At 38.4% G+C, this 20,359-nt stretch overlaps 2 protein-coding genes across 3 annotated transcripts in view; one reads left to right on the forward strand and one right to left on the reverse strand.

The window, feature by feature from the left end:
• The window catches only part of ano9b (anoctamin 9b), a 90,964-nt gene extending 84,227 nt beyond the window's left edge, over positions 1-6,737 (reverse strand). For both annotated transcript variants that reach the window (XM_039795490.1, XM_039795489.1), the window contains exon 1: positions 6,472-6,737. In XM_039795490.1, coding sequence (XP_039651424.1) covers positions 6,472-6,492 — 21 coding nt within the window. In that variant the 5' untranslated portion in view covers positions 6,493-6,737. The remainder of the gene's footprint in view (positions 1-6,471) is intronic.
• A 9,808-nt stretch (positions 6,738-16,545) lies between these two features.
• On the forward strand, positions 16,546-20,162 carry LOC120555949. The gene is made up of 7 exons (XM_039795169.1): positions 16,546-16,834; positions 17,474-18,144; positions 18,303-18,348; positions 18,515-18,582; positions 18,659-18,769; positions 19,074-19,350; positions 20,079-20,162. Exons 2-7 carry the CDS (start codon positions 18,062-18,064, stop codon positions 20,160-20,162), a joined length of 669 nt encoding a protein of 222 aa, XP_039651103.1. The 5' UTR covers positions 16,546-16,834; positions 17,474-18,061.
• Positions 20,163-20,359: the final 197 nt, after the last annotated feature.

Consider the following 20,359-nt stretch of genomic DNA (forward strand, 5'->3'; position numbering starts at 1 on the left):
GGCTTAATGGTTAGGGTTATTTCACCACCTGTTAGTTTGGCATGCTCTTGACAGCACTTGATAGCGTGTTTTTACGTTTTCATGTGGACAGAGTTTTTTGTAAACCTTGCTTGTGTGGATGATTTTTTTTTTAATCAAAGGAGGAAAAACTCAGTTTATAAAAATACCCGTGTACTAGGCCTCAGTCTGTTTTCTCCTGTTGTCTCCCACCCGCACTCTCTGATTTGTTCTGTTCAACACACATGGGTGGCACACACCTTTAACTGCCCCCATACCATTTACATTGCAGATAAGCAGACAGATAAACCTAGTTTCTATTCTGGAAGAGCAATGAGATACTGGTCCAGATATATTGCAGTGAGGGTGTGACATTCACTGCTCCCAGTGATACAGGTTTTAAACAGGTTTCACTTGTGACCTACTAAGCGCACACACACAAACACACACAATAGATTTGGGACTATGTAAAAGTTTTCAAACCAGTTTGATATCAAGCCAAACTGGGTGTCTGCGCCATTGGGTGCCTTGCCTCAACAGCTCCTGAGTGAGACTGATGGGAGAGCCCATAATTGACAGTGTAGCAACTCCAGATCACTTGGTGACGGTAATGCAACTCTCAGCCATGACTTCTTTTCTTCAGTGTTCACTTTGCCTCGTCTTTTTCAGCTTACATCTTTTGTCGGCTTAAAATCCGAAAAGGTTTCCATATCTGCAGCGTAGTTTTAGTTTTCTTTTTGGACCAATAACTCTGTCATATATTGTCTCATCACCCCAAAAACACAACATTTTTAGTAAACAAACACAAAGTGCGCCGTTCCCCGTCCCACCGCTATTGAAATGTGATGTCCTTCATAGCACTGCTCAGCTCGGTAGTAAATTGCTGTCAAGACACTAGGGGTGCACCGATCCGATATTAGGATGAGGTATCGGCCCCGATATTGAAAAAATAGCTGGATCGGAAAAATTAACAGATTTACGGGCCGATCCAGTAACTGAAACTAACTCCGTCGCAGCACATCCTACATCATTCGTCAGCAGCACGTGTGTCGCGTGCTGGAAGAGTTGAGTTAACAACATGGAGCGAGGCAAAGAGTCGGCTGTGTGGAGATATTTTACGCTTGCCGCGCCAACTACTTCGTCGGCTGTTTGCAATATCTGCAAAATAAATGTTTCGAGGGGTGGTGGTAGTACTGTCCAAAAGCACCATGTTAAGGAGCATGCCGAATTCTTGCAGCCCAACAAAACCAAAGGAGTAGGAGGCAATACAGCCCAGCAACTAACTTTGGCAGAAGCACTTCAACAACGCGAAAAGTTTCCAAAGGAAAACTTGAAAGCATTGGCAATAACACAGAGTTTTAGAATTCATTGTTTTAGATGCTCAACCAATGTCAGTTGTTGAAGATGAGGGCTTCCGTCGCCTACTGGAATACTTAGAGCCACGGTACTCTCTTCCATCACGCAAGTATTTTTCCGAGACTACACTGCCAGAATGGTACAAAAAAGTGTGCAAACACATCTCAAAAGAGATTAAAGATAGGCAATGAGCTTCACTACAGATATATGGAGCTCTGCTGTGTGCCCAATGTCGCTTTTCAGTTTAACTGTCCACTGGTTGGACACGAGCTGTACACTGCACAGTGCAATGCTTCAAGCTAAAAACTTCCATGGTTCACACACCAGCGATACCATTTCGGCTGCAATGAATGATGCTTGACGAGTGGCACATTCCGTTGACTAAAGTGCATGTCATACTCAGGGACAATGCAAGTAACATGAAAAAGGCCATGGACAACATGGGGGTGCGGAGCTTAGGCTGCTTTGCTCACACACTGCAGCTTGTAGTCAATGAGGGACTACCGACACAGCGGCGTGTGAGCGATGCCATTGCAATCGGCAGGCAAATTGTGGGACATTTTAAACATTCTCCACTTGCATATTCACGGCTGCAAGATATACAGCTCCAGATGCAAATGCAACCTAAACGCCTGCAACAAGATGTCAAAACAAGGTGGAATAGTACCTAATTGATGACACAGAGTCTTCTGGAACAGAAGCAAGTCCTCTGTGCTTACATTGCTGACCATGACCTGCCCAGTACACTGACCGCTAACCAGTGGGCTTTGCTAGAAAAAATGAGCATTGTTCTAGCACCATTTGAAGAGCTAACAAGGAAAGTAAGCTTTTCAACTGCCTCCACCGCCGACGTCATTCCAGCTGTCACCGTACTCAAACGCATCCTGGCTAAAGAAGGCGATGCAGATACTGGCATCAAAACAATGAAAAAAAAACTGATTCAAGCTGTCAACAAATGCTTCGACACTGTGGAAGATGAACTTGACTATGCACTTGCCACCCTGCTGGACCCGAGATATAAAGACAGGTAAGATTGTAAACTAACTAATTACATTAGGTCTATATTATAGATTGTTTTACTTTCCACAGTAACACTAATACTGTAATTGATGTACATTATATATATAAATTATATAGGCCTACATTCTTTATATAGTTTATACAAATGAATATATAATATAATCAATCAATCAATCAATCAATCAATACGTGTATATATATATTTATTTATTTATTATGTATATATATTCATTATATATATATCTTCATTTGTATATTACTCTAATCAGCCTCAAGTTTTAGTGTCATCAAGTTTTTCATATTTACCCTAACCTATGTTTTATTTCTGTTTCAGATACTTTACAAGTGCACAATCTGCAAAGCGTGCAAAAGATGCACTGACAGGGGAACTAGAGGAAGACTTGAGGAGCAGCACAGCTGCAGCATCAGAGGCTGCAGAGCCACAAGAAAAGGTCCCTCAGGTGGAAGTCATAGCAGCACCACCACCAAATAAGAGCAGCTTCATTGTAGACCAAATTGTGGAGGAGTGTGAAGATCCCAGTGCAGCAAGCAGCTCGAGCCCTGCAGTCCAACTGCATGGATATCTTGCAGAGAAAACCATCGCTGCCTCAGACAACCCATACCAGTACTGGGGAGTCAACAAAGACAGATTACCTTGTCTTGCTGCCACTGCCACAAAATACCTCTCTGCCCCCTGCACTAGTGTAGAAAGCGAGAGTGTTCAGCACAGTTTCCAACATTGTGGATGAAAAGAGAAAGACTTACAGCAGAGAGAGCAGAAATGCTTGTCTTCATGAGAAAGAATTTGACATTGCTGATTAAGTGAGCATTCACAGGTTAAGTGATATTCACAGGTTAAGTGAGCATTCACAGGTTAAGTGATATTCACAGGTTAAGTGAGCATTCACAGGTTAAGGGAGTGGTGTGAGACACTGCACTACATACAAGTTTACAAGGTTTAGTTATTATTTGTATGCGTGACCAAATTGTTGTTTGACCAACTTTTTATTAGTTTATTCTCAGGTTCATCTGCTAGGTTTTATTTTGAATTCCTGTTTGCAGAACTTTGCACATAATATATTTTTTACATGTTTGGTTACGGTTTGATTACTATTGTATGTATGTTCAACCAATACTGTTTTGTTTCTGCGGTTACATTTTATTTATTTTAATTTAAGAAGTTTGATTAAATTCTGTTTTAGATTTGAATGCACAATTGTTTTTTAATGCGTTTGCAGGACTTTGCACCTAATATATTTTTTACATGTTTACAATTTTTGGTAACTGTTTGATTACTATTGTATGTTTGACCACTACACTATCTTGTTTCTACTGCTACATTTTGTTTATTTACATTTATTTTATGAAGTTTGATTACATTCTATTTTGAATGCACAATTGTTTTGTAAATAACAAATAAATAAGAATTCAATACATTTCATCTATGTTATTTTGTCTTAGTTAGGAAAGTAATGTTTAGTTAGGAAAATCTGATGACTTTAGTTTCTTCCACATGGTGGAAGGAAGGTATACAGTGTATTATTAATTCAACAACGGTATCGGGTACCGACAGATAGACAAAGCCCTGTAGGGTATCGGGACTGAAAAAGTCTGATCGGTGCACCCCTTCAAGACACTAGCAGCACCGTTAGTTGATTAGTTTTATTTATAAACACACATAATATAATGTTACTCATATACAGTATGTGTATTTCAATTTGTGGGGTACATTTGGATTGGGTTGGATATTGAATTTATGGCAAAACTTTGGTTGGCACAATTCGGAAATGCGCAATTAAAAGTCTTTTACACAACACAAAGCTACGCTTGCTGCATTCCGAAACAACAAACTCCCTGGAACTTCCCACTTGCATTACATTAACACTATAAATATCCATAGTTCCATACACAGTCACACAGACACCTTACAATATGTCAGAACTAGACTTCTCATAATGTAATCTGACACATATAATAACAATCTGAGGCAAAACCAGCCCTTTTAGTGTGTGTACATTGAGGGTGCACATTTGCCCTACAGGGTTACATTGCAGCCCGTTTTAAGGCTGAAGTGCTCTTGCTTAGTACTGACCAATTTCAAAATGTGTTGCTCCCATTAGATACTTAGACACATAAACATGGGAAAATGGTGTCCTGGTTGAAAATTTGTAAAGTTTTGCCATAAATTCAATATCCAACCCAATCCAAATGTACCCCACAAATTGAAATACACCTACTTTTCATAGTGGTACAAACATACAAATATTGTGAATGTGAGAACATGTTCAGTTCTTCTAGGCAAAGGGGCCAAGGTGATTCCAGGGGGTTATGTTTGTTAAGAATGAGTAACATTATATTATTATATAAGCCCTGGCTTCTAAAATGTGAACATTTCCTGTGTTTTTACTCTTCTATGATATTAAACTCAATATTTTGGACTGTCTGGCAACTTGAGACATTTAAAAATTTCACCTAGGGCTTTGAAAAAGTTGTGATAGACATTTTATAGACCAGCAGGTTAATTGATTATGGAAGTATCTAAACTGCAGCTTTATTCTACTTATTTCAACACCAACTATATGATGATGCAGAAATATGAATGATTACATGTGTATTACCAGGTCATTCCCAGATGTGAAGTAGAAACAGGACATTTGATGTAGATGTTCTGAAACTGCTTTAGGATTAAATGTTGATGAAAATTGATTTATTCACAGGAACATTTAAACTGTCCTAATCAGGCATGAAAACGGGTCAGGGGTGAAAAAGGTGAGAAGGATATTACCCCTCTGGGGGGGTCCGGGGTCATGCTTCCCCAGAAGAAAATTTTAAATATTCCATATTTTGAAGCATCAATCTGATGCATTTTGAGATACATTTTTTGCCAACCAACAGTGTAATATTTCAATATGCTCTCATTAAAGTTAATTTGACTGGCAAAACAGTTAAAGTCCTTCTGACATTACACAATAATAAAAGTCATAATTTTAAAAAACTAAAAAGTTTTGGATCAATTTTTACTTCTTCCAACCATATGTTAAATTAAGAGTCAATGTGGATTTACATATTGCAATAATATCATAATCCTACAATGAATCATTGTGAAAACTAAACTTTACTACCTTGGCCAGGTCATCATCAAAAAAGCGAATAAGTACATTCATAATTTTGTCCATGTTGATATTAGCTGCTTTATTTACATTTATTAAAAACGTCGCATTGTTTATCTTTTCATATGGCTAGACGTCTAGACTCTGGGACAAGGCCGTTATGTTTAAATATAAATTTTTCTAAAATAGTCATACGCCAGAAATCGGGTACTTAAACCCCCCCCACCTTAAACATTTTCTCATCGAATCTATACGATTCACGTAGGTCACCTATTTTGGTTTCAAAACGGCAAATTTCGCCGAAAGGTGAGTGATTTTCATGTCTGCCTAATGAATGCAATGACAGAAGCCAATGAGTGTGCACTCTCTGTGTGCATGTGATTCAGTTATCCTGTTCACTTTCAAAAAGGTAAGAATACTTAACTTTTGTAACCCTAACATTTAAGAAAAATCCCCACCTAATGTGTTTAGTGTCTTGGACAAACCTGAGAGACTGTGCTGAAAAACCAACAGTATATACCCTTTTTGTTCTTTCTGTTTGATATGAATTAGTGTAAGTGGTTGGGTTATAACATAAAGAAAAATAGTAGAAAATAAAATGCCTAGGCCTGTGGAGTTTTCAAGCAGTCTGAATTTGCTGTTTGATATTGATTTATTACTGATCAGTTTTCAGTATTTAGAGAGACAATTTCATTTTTCTACATCCATATACATTAAAACAGTTTTTTTATATGTTTAAGCACACTTTATAACAGATCAGAATATGTGTTGTCTGTATCGGAGCCTGCAGAGTAACAAGTGACTGCAACTGTTCAAGAACCTACATGTATTGGAGTAAAAGTATGAAGTATATCTGTTGGCTACAGTAAATACTGCGGTCCAATATAATGAACTACCAAAGTTAGCATTGATGTCCGTGTAGGCTCCGTAGTTTATTTCAACACTTGCTAATGCAAAATTAAAGTTAATGTGGAGAACCAGTGTTTACCTCGACAGTCTTGAAGAACATGTTGGAAGTTGTTCCAGTATTGATGTGACGTTCGGTTAGAGAAAAGTATCCTTCATCCAACAAGAAAAGTGTTCCCTTCTGCTGCTCTGTCCGAACGTATGACTCTTTACTCCATACTTAAAGTCAACAAAACATTTAACATGTAGCCCACATCTCACATTATAGATCCATGCCAACTCTTCGATATCTGTGTTACTTGCTTCACTTCCGCATATCTACAGGTGACTGCTGCTGAGTGCGCGCGTGTACAGTTAAAGGTGTGCAGTTACACCGTAAGCTGTCCCATCAGGAAGTGTGACCGCAGAGGGCGCTGTTGCACATCGTCTGCTCGTGTGTGCTAGACAATGGAGGGCGAAGAAGAGCGCATACGCAAACGGAGTAAACATTAATACATTACGTCCACGGATGCGAGCTGTATGATTATTCGCGATTTGTTATTGCTTCCTAAGGAGAAAAAGTAAACCGCTGTTTATCTGAAAGTAAATAAAATATATTAAGGTACATTTTCTCTGAAATTTATCTAAACGTATTTCTTTGTGACTGCATGCACATGCATGCACAATTACATTTGTAATAAGCACATTGGCTAAGTTGTCATAATGTGTGACCCCACTGTAACTGCTTAATAAAGGAGTCAAACTTCATAATATTTTCTGGTATTGTTATGTCATGTCTTCACACTAATCTGGACCCATGTTTTCTTATTTGGAGTCATCACAGAGCCAGCATCTCAGAGGTCACCATATATGACAAGTAGCAGCTGTCAGAATGTGTGACCTCACTGTAACTGCTTAATTAAGGAGTCAAACTTCATAATATTTTCTGGTGTTGTTATATCATGTCTTCACACTAATCTGGACCCATGTTTTCTTATTTGGAGTCATCACAGAGCCAGTATCTCAGAGGTCACCATATATGACAAGTAGCAGCCGTCAGAATGTGTGACCCCACTGTAACTGCTGAATTAATGAGCAGTGGCTCTGTGATGACTCCAAATAAGAAAATATGTGTCCAGAGTAATGTGAAGACATGATATAACAACCCCAAACAATATTTTGAAGTTTGACTCATTAATTCAGCAGTTACAGTGGGGTCACACATTCTGACGGCTGCTACTTGTCATATATGGTGACCTCTGAGATACTGGCTCTGTGATGACTCCAAATAAGAAAATATGTGTCCAGAGTAATGTGAAGACATGATATAACAACCCCAAACAATATTTTGAAGTTTGACTCCTTTATTAAGCAGTTACAGTGGGGTCATACACTACAATACAATCATACAGCTCGCATCCGTGGACGTAATGTATTAATGTTTACTCCGTTTGCGTACGCGCTCTTCTTCGCCCTCCATTGTCTAGCACACACGAGCAGACGATGTGCAACAGCGCCCTCTGCGGTCACACTTCCTGATGGGTCACAGCTTACGGTGTATTTTTTTTTTTTTTTTTTTTTTATTGCAAAAAAGGGTACAAATCACATGTGAATAGCCAACATGTACATAACATACAACAAGGAAAATGATAAACATTATATAAAACAAAATTGCTAGGGGAAGCTTATAGGTCATTATAAAGAGAAAGAGGACCATATGTTGACAGTTTTAACAGCCTTTTTGTTGTTTGAGGCAGAAATCAAATTAAAATAATGTTCAACTTCATGGAGAAAAAGTACACAACTAGGTTTTTTAGTGCTGAATTTACACTTATGAATGTGAAATTTTGCTAAAAGAATTAATAAATTTATAATGAAGAATATATTTTCTTTACTTTGTTTATAAAAGCAGAAAATAACATCCTTCCACAATAAGGCAAAGTCTTTATAAATATGGTCAATGATGAATCTGCTGAGGTTTTGCCAAAATGTTCTGGTGTGTGGGCAATGCCAAAAGAGGTGCAGAACAGTCTCTGGGTGGTCTTCACAAAAAGAACAGTATGTGTTGATGTCTCTTTTAAATTTAATCATGTAATGATTAGCAGGGTAATATCTGTGAATTATTCTGAAGGATACTTCTTTCACCTTGTTTACTATCAAGTATTTGTGAGGAATCATCCAGACCTTTTCCCAATCAATGTCATTTACAAATCTGTTCCAATAAAATGTAACATTTGGAATAGAAACAATCTCTTTCTGAAATAATGCACGAATGTTCTTATTATTATGAGGAAGTTGGGAAAAACAGATTCTTCCAACTGGTGATTCAGCCACATCAGGGAGGGAGACAGTAGGTGGAAGTCTGCCAGTATAACTAAAAAGCATGATTGTGCCTGAAGGAATGGGCATCAAATACAATTACGACTTTCGGTGTAACTGGAATGTTATATGTTGATAAAAATTCTCTATAGGAGAAAAGTGCCGCCTCTACATTAAACAGTTGGTCCACCAGCAGAATCTGATTAGTGTACCCAATTCTCAAAATAAAGTGACTTGTTCTTATATAAAATATCTCTGTTATTCCAAATTAGATACCTGTGAGGTGAGAAATTATGTTTGTAAATAAGAGACCAAGCTAAGAGGACCTGCTTGTGAAAAGTCGACAGTTTTACAGGAACTTTGTCGACATTGTAGTTACAATTCAAAATAAAGCCCAGACCACCAAAACGAGAGAATATGTAATAGGGAATAAAATTCCAAATCGAGAAAGGGTTTTTAAGAAAATGCTTAGTCCAATTAATCTTAAAGGTATTATTTAGAGTATTGAAGTCCAAAAAATTTAGCCCACCAGATTCATATTTATTCATAACAACACTTTTTTTGATATAATGGATACGGTTTTTCCAAATGAAGTCAAAAAGCATCCTATCAATGTCTTTACAGATTTTACTATCCAAGTGTAACGAGAGAGCAGCGTATGTAAGCCTAGATATTCCTTCAGCCTTGGTAAGCAGCACTCTGCCTTTTAGAGATAAGTCCCTTTGCAACCACTGGTTCAGTTTGTTCTGAGTTTTTTTAATGATTGGAGAGAAATTTAAGAGACATCTCATTTTCTGATCTTTAGTGATAATAATACCCAAGTATGTAACTTCTTTCTTGATCGGAATGTTGCAAATAGTTTGTATATTACAGTCTTTTAAAGGCAACAGCTCACATTTATTAATATTTAGGCATAAACCAGAGGCCTCTGAAAACTGCTTAATTACTTGAATAGCAACAGGTATCTGGCTTGCATTTTTTAAAAAGATTGTGGTATCATCAGCAAGCTGACTGATGATGATATCCCTACCTGCAATAGAGATTCCTTGTATAGTACTATTACATACATAAGTTGTGAGAATTTGTGTACAAAGTAAAAACAAATAACGGGAAATTGGGCATCCCTGACGAATACCCCGTTCCAGATTAAATCTAGGGGAAGTTCCATTTTTCAGTTTTATAGAGCTATTTCCATTAACATATAAGGTTTGAACTGCTTTGCGGAAAAAGTGACCAAAACCAAATTTCTCTAAGGATAGAAAAATAAATTGGTGTTCTATTGTATCAAAGGCCTTATAGAAGTCTAAGAAGAGGATGAAGCTATCTTCAGATATTAAGTCAGAGTAGTCAAGAATATCTAATACTAGTCTAATATTATTAGAAATATGTCTGTTTCTCATAAAGCCTGATCTCATCTATAATTGTGTCAAGAGTTTCTTTAATTCTTCTGGCAAAAATTGATGCCATAATTTTGTAATCATTGTTAAGCAGACAAATAGGTCTCCAGTTGTCAATAGGAGCGGATCTTTTTTAGGCTTGGGAATCAGTGTGACCAGCCCTTGAGTGAGGCTAGGAGGGAGGGAATCATTCTCTATACTCTCCGTAAAAACCTGTAGTAAAAAAGGGGCCAAATGCTCTGAGAACGCTTTATAAAGTTCTGCAGTTAATCCCGTCAGTGCCGGGGGATTTATTGTTTTTAAGTCGAAACGAACCGACACCTCTACACCTCGCCAATGTAAGCGGGGTGTCACAATAATCTTTGTCCGCCACATCAATCTTTCTTACATTATTTAAGGAGTTAAGAAAATGAGACGTAGCTTCTTTATTATACTTGGAGCTGTATAAGTTGCTATAGAATTTGGAACAAAGATTTGCAATTAATTTAGCATCATCAGTAACGATCCCATTAATATTTAAACTATGGATGGAATTGAATTTAGATCGGTATCTTTCAAGACGGAAAAAGTAAGCAGAATTTTGCTCCCCCTCCTCCAGCCATCTTTTCCTAGACCTTACAAAGGCTCCTTCTGCTTTTTGTCGATATAATTCGTCCAATTTGTTTTGGAGTTGTAAGAGAAGTAGTCTATCCTCCTCTGAAACTTCCTCGGGTGGTCTCTGATAAAATGATGAAATTGTATTTATGACTTCATCTTCTTCTGCTCTTTTGGTTTTAGCAACAAAGGTTCCATACTGTCTCAAAAATTTTCCTGACTCGAACTTAAGCAGTTCCCAGTTAGTGTTGTAGGATTTTTCCTTTTTAGCCTTGTTGTAATAATGAGTAATTAACCTAATCATTTCAATCTTAACCTTTTCATGTTTTAACAGGGAATTGTTTAATTTCCAGTAGCACGATCTATGGAATGTATTAGATACACTAAAGTGGATGTTTATATGAATTGCTCTATGGTCAGTAAGGGGTGTGGCATGGATAGTTACTGTAACTTTATTTTTTTCAAGGTTATTGGATAATAACCAAAAATCTATGCGAGACTGGCTGGATCCTGACCTGTTGCTCCAAGTAAAGGATCTTTCATCAGGAAATTTCAATCTCCATACATCTACAATGCTAAATCTTCCCATAAATCTTTTAAGGTTTGTGCTGATGGAGGAAGACCGCCCAGGGGGCCACCTGTCAATAGCATTATCTAGGGCAATATTAAAGTCTCCACCAATTAAAAGAATAGAGTTTGGGTATCTGGTGAGCCAAAATGTAATTCTTTCTTCTATAGAATCAAGTAATTTATCATTCTCAAGTTTGTTATTGTAACCGTAAATATTAATAACAATGCTAGAAATGTTGTCAACTCTAATAATAAGATACGTGAGTGCCCTAGGGGTCACAGTCTGAGTGTAAGACATCACCTGAGAAAGTATTTTTTGAGCGTGGTTACTCCAGCAGATCTTTCTGAGCCCTGAGAGAACCAGATATGCGTTACCCCATTGAGATTTCCAAAAATTGACATCAGCAGATGTGGAATGACTTTCTTGAAAAAACAAAAATCTGTACGGGTTGTTTGGCAAATAAAAATAAGGCTTTCCCTTTTACAAATCTGTCTTAGTCCCCTAGCATTTAAAGAAACAATAGATAAAGACAAAGTTATTAACGAACACGAACAAGGAGTAAACTAGAAAGCGATCAATAACCAATTGGTTAGAAGGGTAATACTGGATAAGGGGACCGAGTGCTGCTTCATATAAAAAATAAAAAAGTACGGTAAGGAGAAAAGGATATAGTTCCGGCCAACTAAAAAGCACAGCATTCCCAATCAGCTGCCTCGTTCATTAAACGGACTAAAAGAACAGAACATATAATAGAAAAGGCAGTGGTTTTGTAAATTAAAGTGCTTTGTAAAGTCCTACAAACAGACCAACAAAAAAATATGACAATATCAACTTTGAGTGTAGTGCAGATCAAACCAGTGGGTGTCCTTGTGTTAACAGGTAGCAGGCGAGACTGTTTCTTAGGTGGGCAGAGGGACTTCTGAACCGTTGACAAACTACGACCACCAATGAAGAAGGCTGGTTTGCCCTCCTCTCGAGCTTTTTTTATCGCTGGCCAAAGTTTGCTCCTTCGTTCTCGGTCTTCTTTAGAGAGATCCTCCGCAAATCTTAATCCGTTGTCGCGCAGGTGCGTTGACATCTTCGCAGCTTTCCACACGGCGTCTCTGCAGACACGTGCAATGAATTGGATGATGATGCCTCTGGGTTTGTTGTCATTCAGCCGCTTAATGCCGAGCCGATGTACGGTGTCGATAGCGTCAGCCAGCCTGTTCTTTTCCTCCGGCAGAACAGCCTGACAGACCTCGATGGCCTTCTTTCGTATGTTTTCCTTTTCTGATTCTTCGACTGCAGTCTAAGGTTCCATCTCCTGGAGTATCTCTCTAACTCCGAGACCATTTGCCGACACGTGTCTACTTTACTTCTTTCTTTTGCCATTTTCACCTCGAGTGTACACACTTTGCTTTTTACATCCTTGATTTCTGCACACACAAAGTCAATTGTCTTTTTAAGACCTTCAATTTTAAGTGCATTGGCACTGACCATGCTTTCAATGTTGTCTGACCTCGTGTTTATCAGAGCTGAGAGGCTGGCTATGATATCGTTGGTGTTGGTTTGTGCAGATCCGGTTGCGTACAACATTTTCTTCGGTGCTGGCGACTTACTGGGAGTGATGGGAAGAGGTGGAAATTCATCCATAAAGTCTTCCGCAGTGGCAAGAGGCAGGAGAGTGGAGGTATAATTGTGACAATTGTCAACTAGAGCATTGCCAGCCTTAGGAGTAATGTTGCTAGCATTTGGATTTAGCTTCAGTCCGGCGCTCTCTTGGCCTCTTTTCCTGTCGCGTTGGTTTGGCATTGCTCAATAATACGTCTTACGAGTGCTGTAGTATTTCTGAGAAAAAAAGTAGTGCTTGGCGAGATAATAAATTTAGTTTTACCGTTTCCAAAACTTTTCTTTGCAGAGCTCGGTAGAAAGCGTCTACTCACTCGGCCATCTTGGCACGCCCCCCCACAGCTTACGGTGTAACACCGTTTCACCCTCAGGCCGCTGACGTCACCTGGAAATGGAAGCCTATTTCCGCCAGTGAAAAATAAAAAATTTGATGAAAACCTTGTCTTGATAATAAAATTATATCCTTGGTAAGTCATAATTATGAGATAAAAAGTCATAATTATGAGAGAAACAGCTATTTGGCAAAGGTTCTCCTATTCAGTTAGACAGAAATGGATTGTGAGTACATTGAGGACTACTTTAAACGTGGCTTCACAATAGACGAGATTCTGCATTTGCTTGCTTATTCACATGGGATTTTACTAAGCAAACGCACTCTTGAAAGGATATTAAAGATGCAGTAGGTAAGTCTTATAAAACTAACTTTCTGTCATATTTGCTGAAACTGACCCTATGTTCCGGTAGAACTACATGAATTATGTAAAAAAAAAAGACAGCTCCTCTGGCCATTGGCAAAATTCCACCGCTCCCGGTCGATTTTCTCCAATCAGGGCCACAGGGGTGGTCTATCTGCCTGTCAATCACTGCTCAGGCACACGCATATATAGCGTTCTCCCCTCCCCCCTCCCTGCGCACGAGCTGCAGAAAGGTTTTCCAAAATTCCGTGAATAATGGAGTGGCTTTTCAGAGGTGGCGTGGCTGCAGGATTTTAAAGATCTGAAGAACGATGCAGACGTAGCCACATTTCCTCTCAACAGGTAACATAATTACCATGAATGATTTATCTTTCACTTGGTTATAAGTAGTCAAAAGTCCACAAAGCTACGTTGGTGAGGATGATAGTAACGTTAGCACAGTGGTCGGTCTGATATGATGCTGAAATGGCTAACGATAGCCTGCTAGTTAGCATCGTTTTACTTTTGGTGAGTAAAGTTAACGTTGTGTTGGTGTTTAGTTATTGAACATGTTGTCTGACATGCCGGCAGTTCTGTCAAACTCCGTTGTGTGGGCGGGGCTTAGGAGACGGTTTGGGCTGCAGCAGAAAGGGAGGAGGGACTGAGAAGTTGTCGATGTTCAAATTTGTTGGCAAAGTCCTGGCTCTTCACAATCTTACCTACTGCAGCTTTAAGCAAGAAGCAGCTCTGGTGAAGAAAGAATAAAACTGCTGTGGCTGAGGTAGCAACATTCATTGAACAGCAACTGGAAACATCTGGTTAGTGTCATGGTTACAGATGGATGCACCAAAAATGTTGGTTACATGGAATTGTGACTGACAGAGAAACAGTATGAATACTGCTACAGTTATTGGATGGTGAAGGTGTTGATCTGAGGTCAAGAAACAGACTGCGAAGGTGTGTTTACCACAGCTGTGGTCCAAACTATGTCTGGAACATTGACGGCTACGACAAGCTTAAGCCATTTGGAATTGCAATCAGTGGATGCATTGATGGGTTTTCCAGAAAGATGATATGGCTTGAAGCTTACAAAACAAACAATGACCTACTTTATGGATGCTGTGATCAATGCTGGTGGGTGCCCTGCCAGACTCAGACTTGAGTTAGGAACAGAAAATGGCCATATGGCTGAAATGCAGCGGTTTTTGCACTTTTCTGAAAACCAAGCTGAAACAGACCTTAACCTTTGGTCCAACGACTGGAAACCAACGCACTGAGCGATGGTGGTTGATCTTGCGAAGTGAGTGTGTCCAGTTTTGAATGCACTAAGACAAACTGAGAGAAGATGGCTACTTCTCAGACAACAAGTCCTTGATCCAGTTTTGCTTTCTTCAAACAATACAGGTAATTGTCACATTATGAGATAAAGGATTGCACACAAAAGCCACAAATTACCATGTAAAGTCATTGCATGTGTTTGGTGCAGAAAATGAATAAATTATTTTTCTGTTTGACAAAAACGATATGTGGGTTAAGGTACAGTATTCAGAGTAGCTTCGCATCAAATAAGTAGGCATTATTTAAGAATTGTCCTGTGCAAAAAATTGCATGATGCCAAAGCCCCTTTTCTCATTTTGGGTTACACACCACGTTTCGATAGCTGCGAAAATTTAATTGCAACATTAGTTGCACTGCAGCAAATTACTTTTTGCAGATATTTATATTATTGTTCCAACCCACCATATTACAACCAGAAGACAAATTTCACATTAAACAAACCATGGTCAGGACTACTTCACCAATGCCCAATATTGTTTATACACTGCCTTTTATATATCTGCCTCACTGACTATCATTTTCCTTGTAGGAAGAACTTAATGAGGTTGTATTGACTTGGAACAACCACAGAGTCCGTTAAGTCCACAACTCCCGATCACCTCGTGGACGTCCCTGCATATTGCATGCAGTCCCTCAACTGTACAGAAGCAGAGATTGCTTGCACCATGTGGACCTGGAGAAGGTTCAAGTCTGCCTTGAAGAGTGTGTGTTCAAGGACTATCCCATGTAATCAGAGGTGTCAAAAGTATTCACATTCATTACTCAAGTAATTAGATATTTGGGAAAGAATAGCGAGGGTTTGAAGATTGTAAAGCAATTATTTATTAAAAAACTAAAAAGTGTAAAAGTACTGGTTGGGAAAACTAGCAATAAAGAAAAAAATAATGACTATAATATTATATTAAAATCCTACCTGCAAACTCAGAAGGGCTGAAAAAGGTGACACATCTCTTCTCTTCTCTTCTCTCTCTCTCTCTCTTTAAAAAAGGAGTACCTTGTTCAATTGTATTTGTCTGTTCAAAAATATAAAACAATAAAAAGTTGATCTCCGTTCAGGAGCATCAGAGAGAAGCGCAAGCATTTAAGTGGCACCTAATAAGGCACTTAAATCCGCGTTGCTATTTGGTCCGGTAGATAGCGGTCGTTAAGGCACCGGTGCCGTATTAACAGGTGCGATGGATCGTGTACAAATATGGAGCTAAATCAGGGCCAAATGTTTTGTTAATTTGAAAAAAATATATATAGTTGAAAAACTAAAGCTTGAAATTGAAAATTTAAGTTTTGGTCAAAACTTGAAAAAAATAAAACCATGTATTCAAACTAAAATTAAGTGTACCAATTTTTCTTTCAGTTTGAAAAAAATTTAGATTAAATTCTGGAATTATTTTGAATAAATTATAAATTTTCATTTTTCACTTTTATATTTGTTTTCAGTTCCAAATTTCATGTTTTCAGATACAAAACTTATTTTTTTTACGGCTTCAAATCTTTTTTTTTTCGGTTTCAAATCTTTTTTTTCGGTTTCAGATCTGTTTTTCACTTTCAGATCTTTTTTTTGGTTTCAGACTTTTGGCCCCGATTTGGCGTAGGGGGCGTGGCTTAAACTCAGAGGGGCGTGGTATTATGAGTGACAGCTTAACAAAGAAGGCAGAAGTCATGTTGCCTTCAGGAAATGGTGTTATTGCGAGAACTATGACTGAATGCTTTCTATCCACTATATACATGTGATATTTACTAAACAAACTGATGCCAGTGACAAAGTTCCATTTAAAAAACTGTTTTGGACAACACGTGCTACCAGTTACACCATAAGAGCTATAAACTTTGCCGATTGTGCAGTTCAGCAGGAACGCTGACTTCTCCCACTTTCACGTACGACTTTGAATGTAGCACCACAGTATTCACTCGGCAGTCAGCATGGCATCCGCTCCGCCAAGGCAACCCGATAGCGCCAGCACACAGGTAATACATTTGAAATATATTCGCCTTTTTGAATAGATACTTTGGGACATTATTATATATTATACATTTTTTTGTCATTAACACACAAAGGGAAAATAGGTGGACAGCTGGACAAAGCTGGAAATGAAGCATCGCTAGCACTAAAGTTAGCATTAACTTATGTTAGCTTCACACTAGCTGGTGTTTTTACTCTAATTTCAGTGTCCAGCTCAAGTTTTTTGACTGTAGTGGTTTTGTTAACCTTTGTTTGTCAGAATGACCATAACTCAACAGTGGCTGCATCTTTATAAATGTAAAAATTATAGATAACTAACATTGCTAAGTTAATAGTGTTGCCTTTTTATGGTTAGCTAGTTTAAACAACATTACTTGTCCTGGTCCGCTTTGTTAATCAATCAATCAAAGCTTTTATTACGGACACACACGGTCCAGAAAACAGACAGTAAGACATACAAATACAAAAAGACAAGTTAGTGTATTCTGATACATCAGTTAGGCTGTGGTAGAAGCCTTCAAAGTTTGCCCACTTGGCATATTATGTATGGCATAACTGTCATGCTGTTACATGTAACGTTATGTGTGTAAAATATAATTTATCAGACCAGAGCATTAATGTAAAGTCATATTTGTCTATTCTAGGAGCAAATAAAAAGAGACCTTCTTCAGAGACTTCTAACTAAAATTTCCCAGGCCACACAGAGACTCCCGCTGGATGTGGACTATTTGAAGTTTGTGGTCAACCAGGAGATGGTCCTTTTTAGGGCATTGTCAGGCCAGGTTGAGATGCCACAAGAGGTTGTAAACGCATTGACAGAGCAGTCCATACTTGTCAATGCAGATGACAGCTCTAATATGAGCCGGTGCCAGGTGCCAGTGATGCAAGCAGAAATGGGACAGCCAAAATATGTTGTGTCTCCTCAGCAACTACAAAGCCTGGTAGAAATGTCTCTACCAGTGTATCATGTATTGCGAAACATCTGGGTGTATCTGTGAGGACAGTGAAACGGCGCATGCATGAATATGGACTTTCCATAATGCAGTGCTACAGTAACCTAACCGATGAACAACTAGATAATTTGCTGAGGTCGGTGAAGGCTAGGACACCACATGTAGGATGCAGAATGATGAAAGGAATCCTGCAGGCCATGGGTCACCGTGTCCAGTGGAACAGAGTGTATTCCTCCATGCAACGTGTAGACTCTGTTGGTGTACTCTCAAGAATGAAGGATGGGGTGTGTTGCAAGAAGGAAATATTCTGTCCAGGGTCCTCTGCACTTGGTGCATATCGACACAAACCATAAGCTCATCAGGTAAGACAAATATGTTTTTTCAATACAGTAAGATACATTAAAAATGAATAATATATTTTAACAAACTCAGTCACATTTTTAACACTGTTTTTGTATCAGCAAAGAAATGAAGACACATACGTCAAAGTGATAGTTAGTGTTTTTTTTCTCTCCAACAGATATGGCCTTGTTATTTTTGGAGGGATTGATGGCTTCTCACGAAAGGTAATTTCTTTTTTTTTTTTACCTATAATCATTACTTAAGACCAAATTAAGACCAAATGAGATAATGAAAATTCAAAATGACAGACATGGTTCTACTTCTGGATTTTACAGGTTTGAAAAATGCTTTTTAAATTTAATTTCCAGTAAATGATATTCTCTTCTCTAGATCATGTACCTTGGTGCTGCAACCAATAATAAAGCATCTACTGCACAGAAGTATGGCTTCCCATTAAGGTAAGACTAAAAAAGTGTGGCTCACTGTGGTATTCATTCCTTAGTCTTTTCTTTATGTGTGACACATTCTTTTTAGGGTGAGAGGTGACCAAGGAGTGGAAAACGTTGGCATAGCGCGATGCATGTTCACCATTAGGGGTTGTGGAAGGGGGAGTTTCCTATCAGGAAAGAGTGTACACAACCAAAGGTATGTTTTCTTTATGTACTGTGAAGGGGTCACACGTCAAGAGGCCTCAAGACAGTTGCGGGTCCAATAGAAAGTTCTGCACACTCCCTCAGTATCACTGGTCACTTAGCATTTACACTGGATCATGTGACTAGTATGTGACCAGAGTGTTTGGGTGATTTAATGATGGCATCTTTGTATTTGTATGGTTATCTAATACATTCAACTAAAATGAGCTAGTGTGCTTATCTTTTGTTACAAGTTCAAGTGCAAGTTCAAATATACTGTACAACTTTGAAGGTAATTTGATGTTTTCTTTTAACAGAATAGAACGTTTGTGGCGAGATGTTTGGATGACTGTTTCAAATGTGTACTACGAGATACTTCACAGCCTTGAGGATGAAGGTGTTCTAGACCCTTCTGATAGCATCCACCTCTTCTGTGCCCAGCATGTGTTTCTTACACGTCTGCAGAGGGATCTTGATGTCTTCAGGGTGGGGTGGGATAATCACCCTCTAAGAACAGAGCAGAATCTCTCCCCACAACAACTGTGGATGATGGGGCTTCTCCGGTATCCTGTTGATGCTCCAGACTTGGCAGAGGTACTAATTTTGTTTGTGTTGATTGGTATAGTTTTGGCCACTAATCCTTTATCATAGAATATCAATTCTCACATTTAATTAAAAATGTTTTCGTCAATCATTGTTTAAACAGCTTTACAACACTGTAAAGAAATACCTGAAAACTTATTCTATGAAAAAGCTTGGAAGTATAATTCTATTTTCCACTGTATATTACACTTGTGATTAAAATTGGAGGAAGAAGATTAAGTTAATTTCATCATTAATAAAAAACTGATGTTGAAATGTGGTTTCCAATCACCAGTGTAAAATTAATGAAAAATAACAGTTAATTCTATCCAAACTGAAATAGCATAAAACTTGCTTACTACAGGGCTTAAAGTATTCGGCACTGTGCCGGATCTCCGGGGGCCGCGGAGGAAAGAAAAAAAACTTGCATGCGGTTTAATATTTTCGAGTCAATTGATTTCACCTACCAATCATACAAGAGGAACACAGCTCTAACACAGGGTTGAAATTAATTTTTTCACTTTAAGCCCTGTTACTATTATTAAAGTGATGCTTAAACTAATGGTTTAAAAGCTGAACAGCTCATATTTCTTAGGTCACATTGGATAAAAATATAAGAGTTGATACTGGCATCAGCATGCCATCATTTCTGTTCACAATCTTCTTAAAATCTGCTTGCTTTTATAGCTTCATGTTCCCGATTTAAGTGATTATTTTTAATTTTTTTATTTGAAATGTAGGACATTGAGGATGCAGATCTTCATTTCAACACTGTCAGTGAGCAAGACGTGACCAGTCCTGGAGTGATTCTCCCACTCCATTGAATGTCCTCTCTGAGCAGAAAAAGAAAAGCTGAGCAGGACCATCAGCTAGCCGCCACTATTGATGTTACAGGACCATCAGATTCCTATGGGCGACATTTATTTGGCTGTATTGAACTACGTGCTAAATCACCGTAGATGAAAACATTTTGTATTTCATGACCAGTTCACCAGTGGACATTTAATTTGTTTTTAATGTT

The sequence above is a fragment of the Perca fluviatilis genome, chromosome 3, assembly GCF_010015445.1.
Source record: "Perca fluviatilis chromosome 3, GENO_Pfluv_1.0, whole genome shotgun sequence".
NCBI classification, from domain to species: domain Eukaryota; kingdom Metazoa; phylum Chordata; class Actinopteri; order Perciformes; family Percidae; genus Perca; species Perca fluviatilis.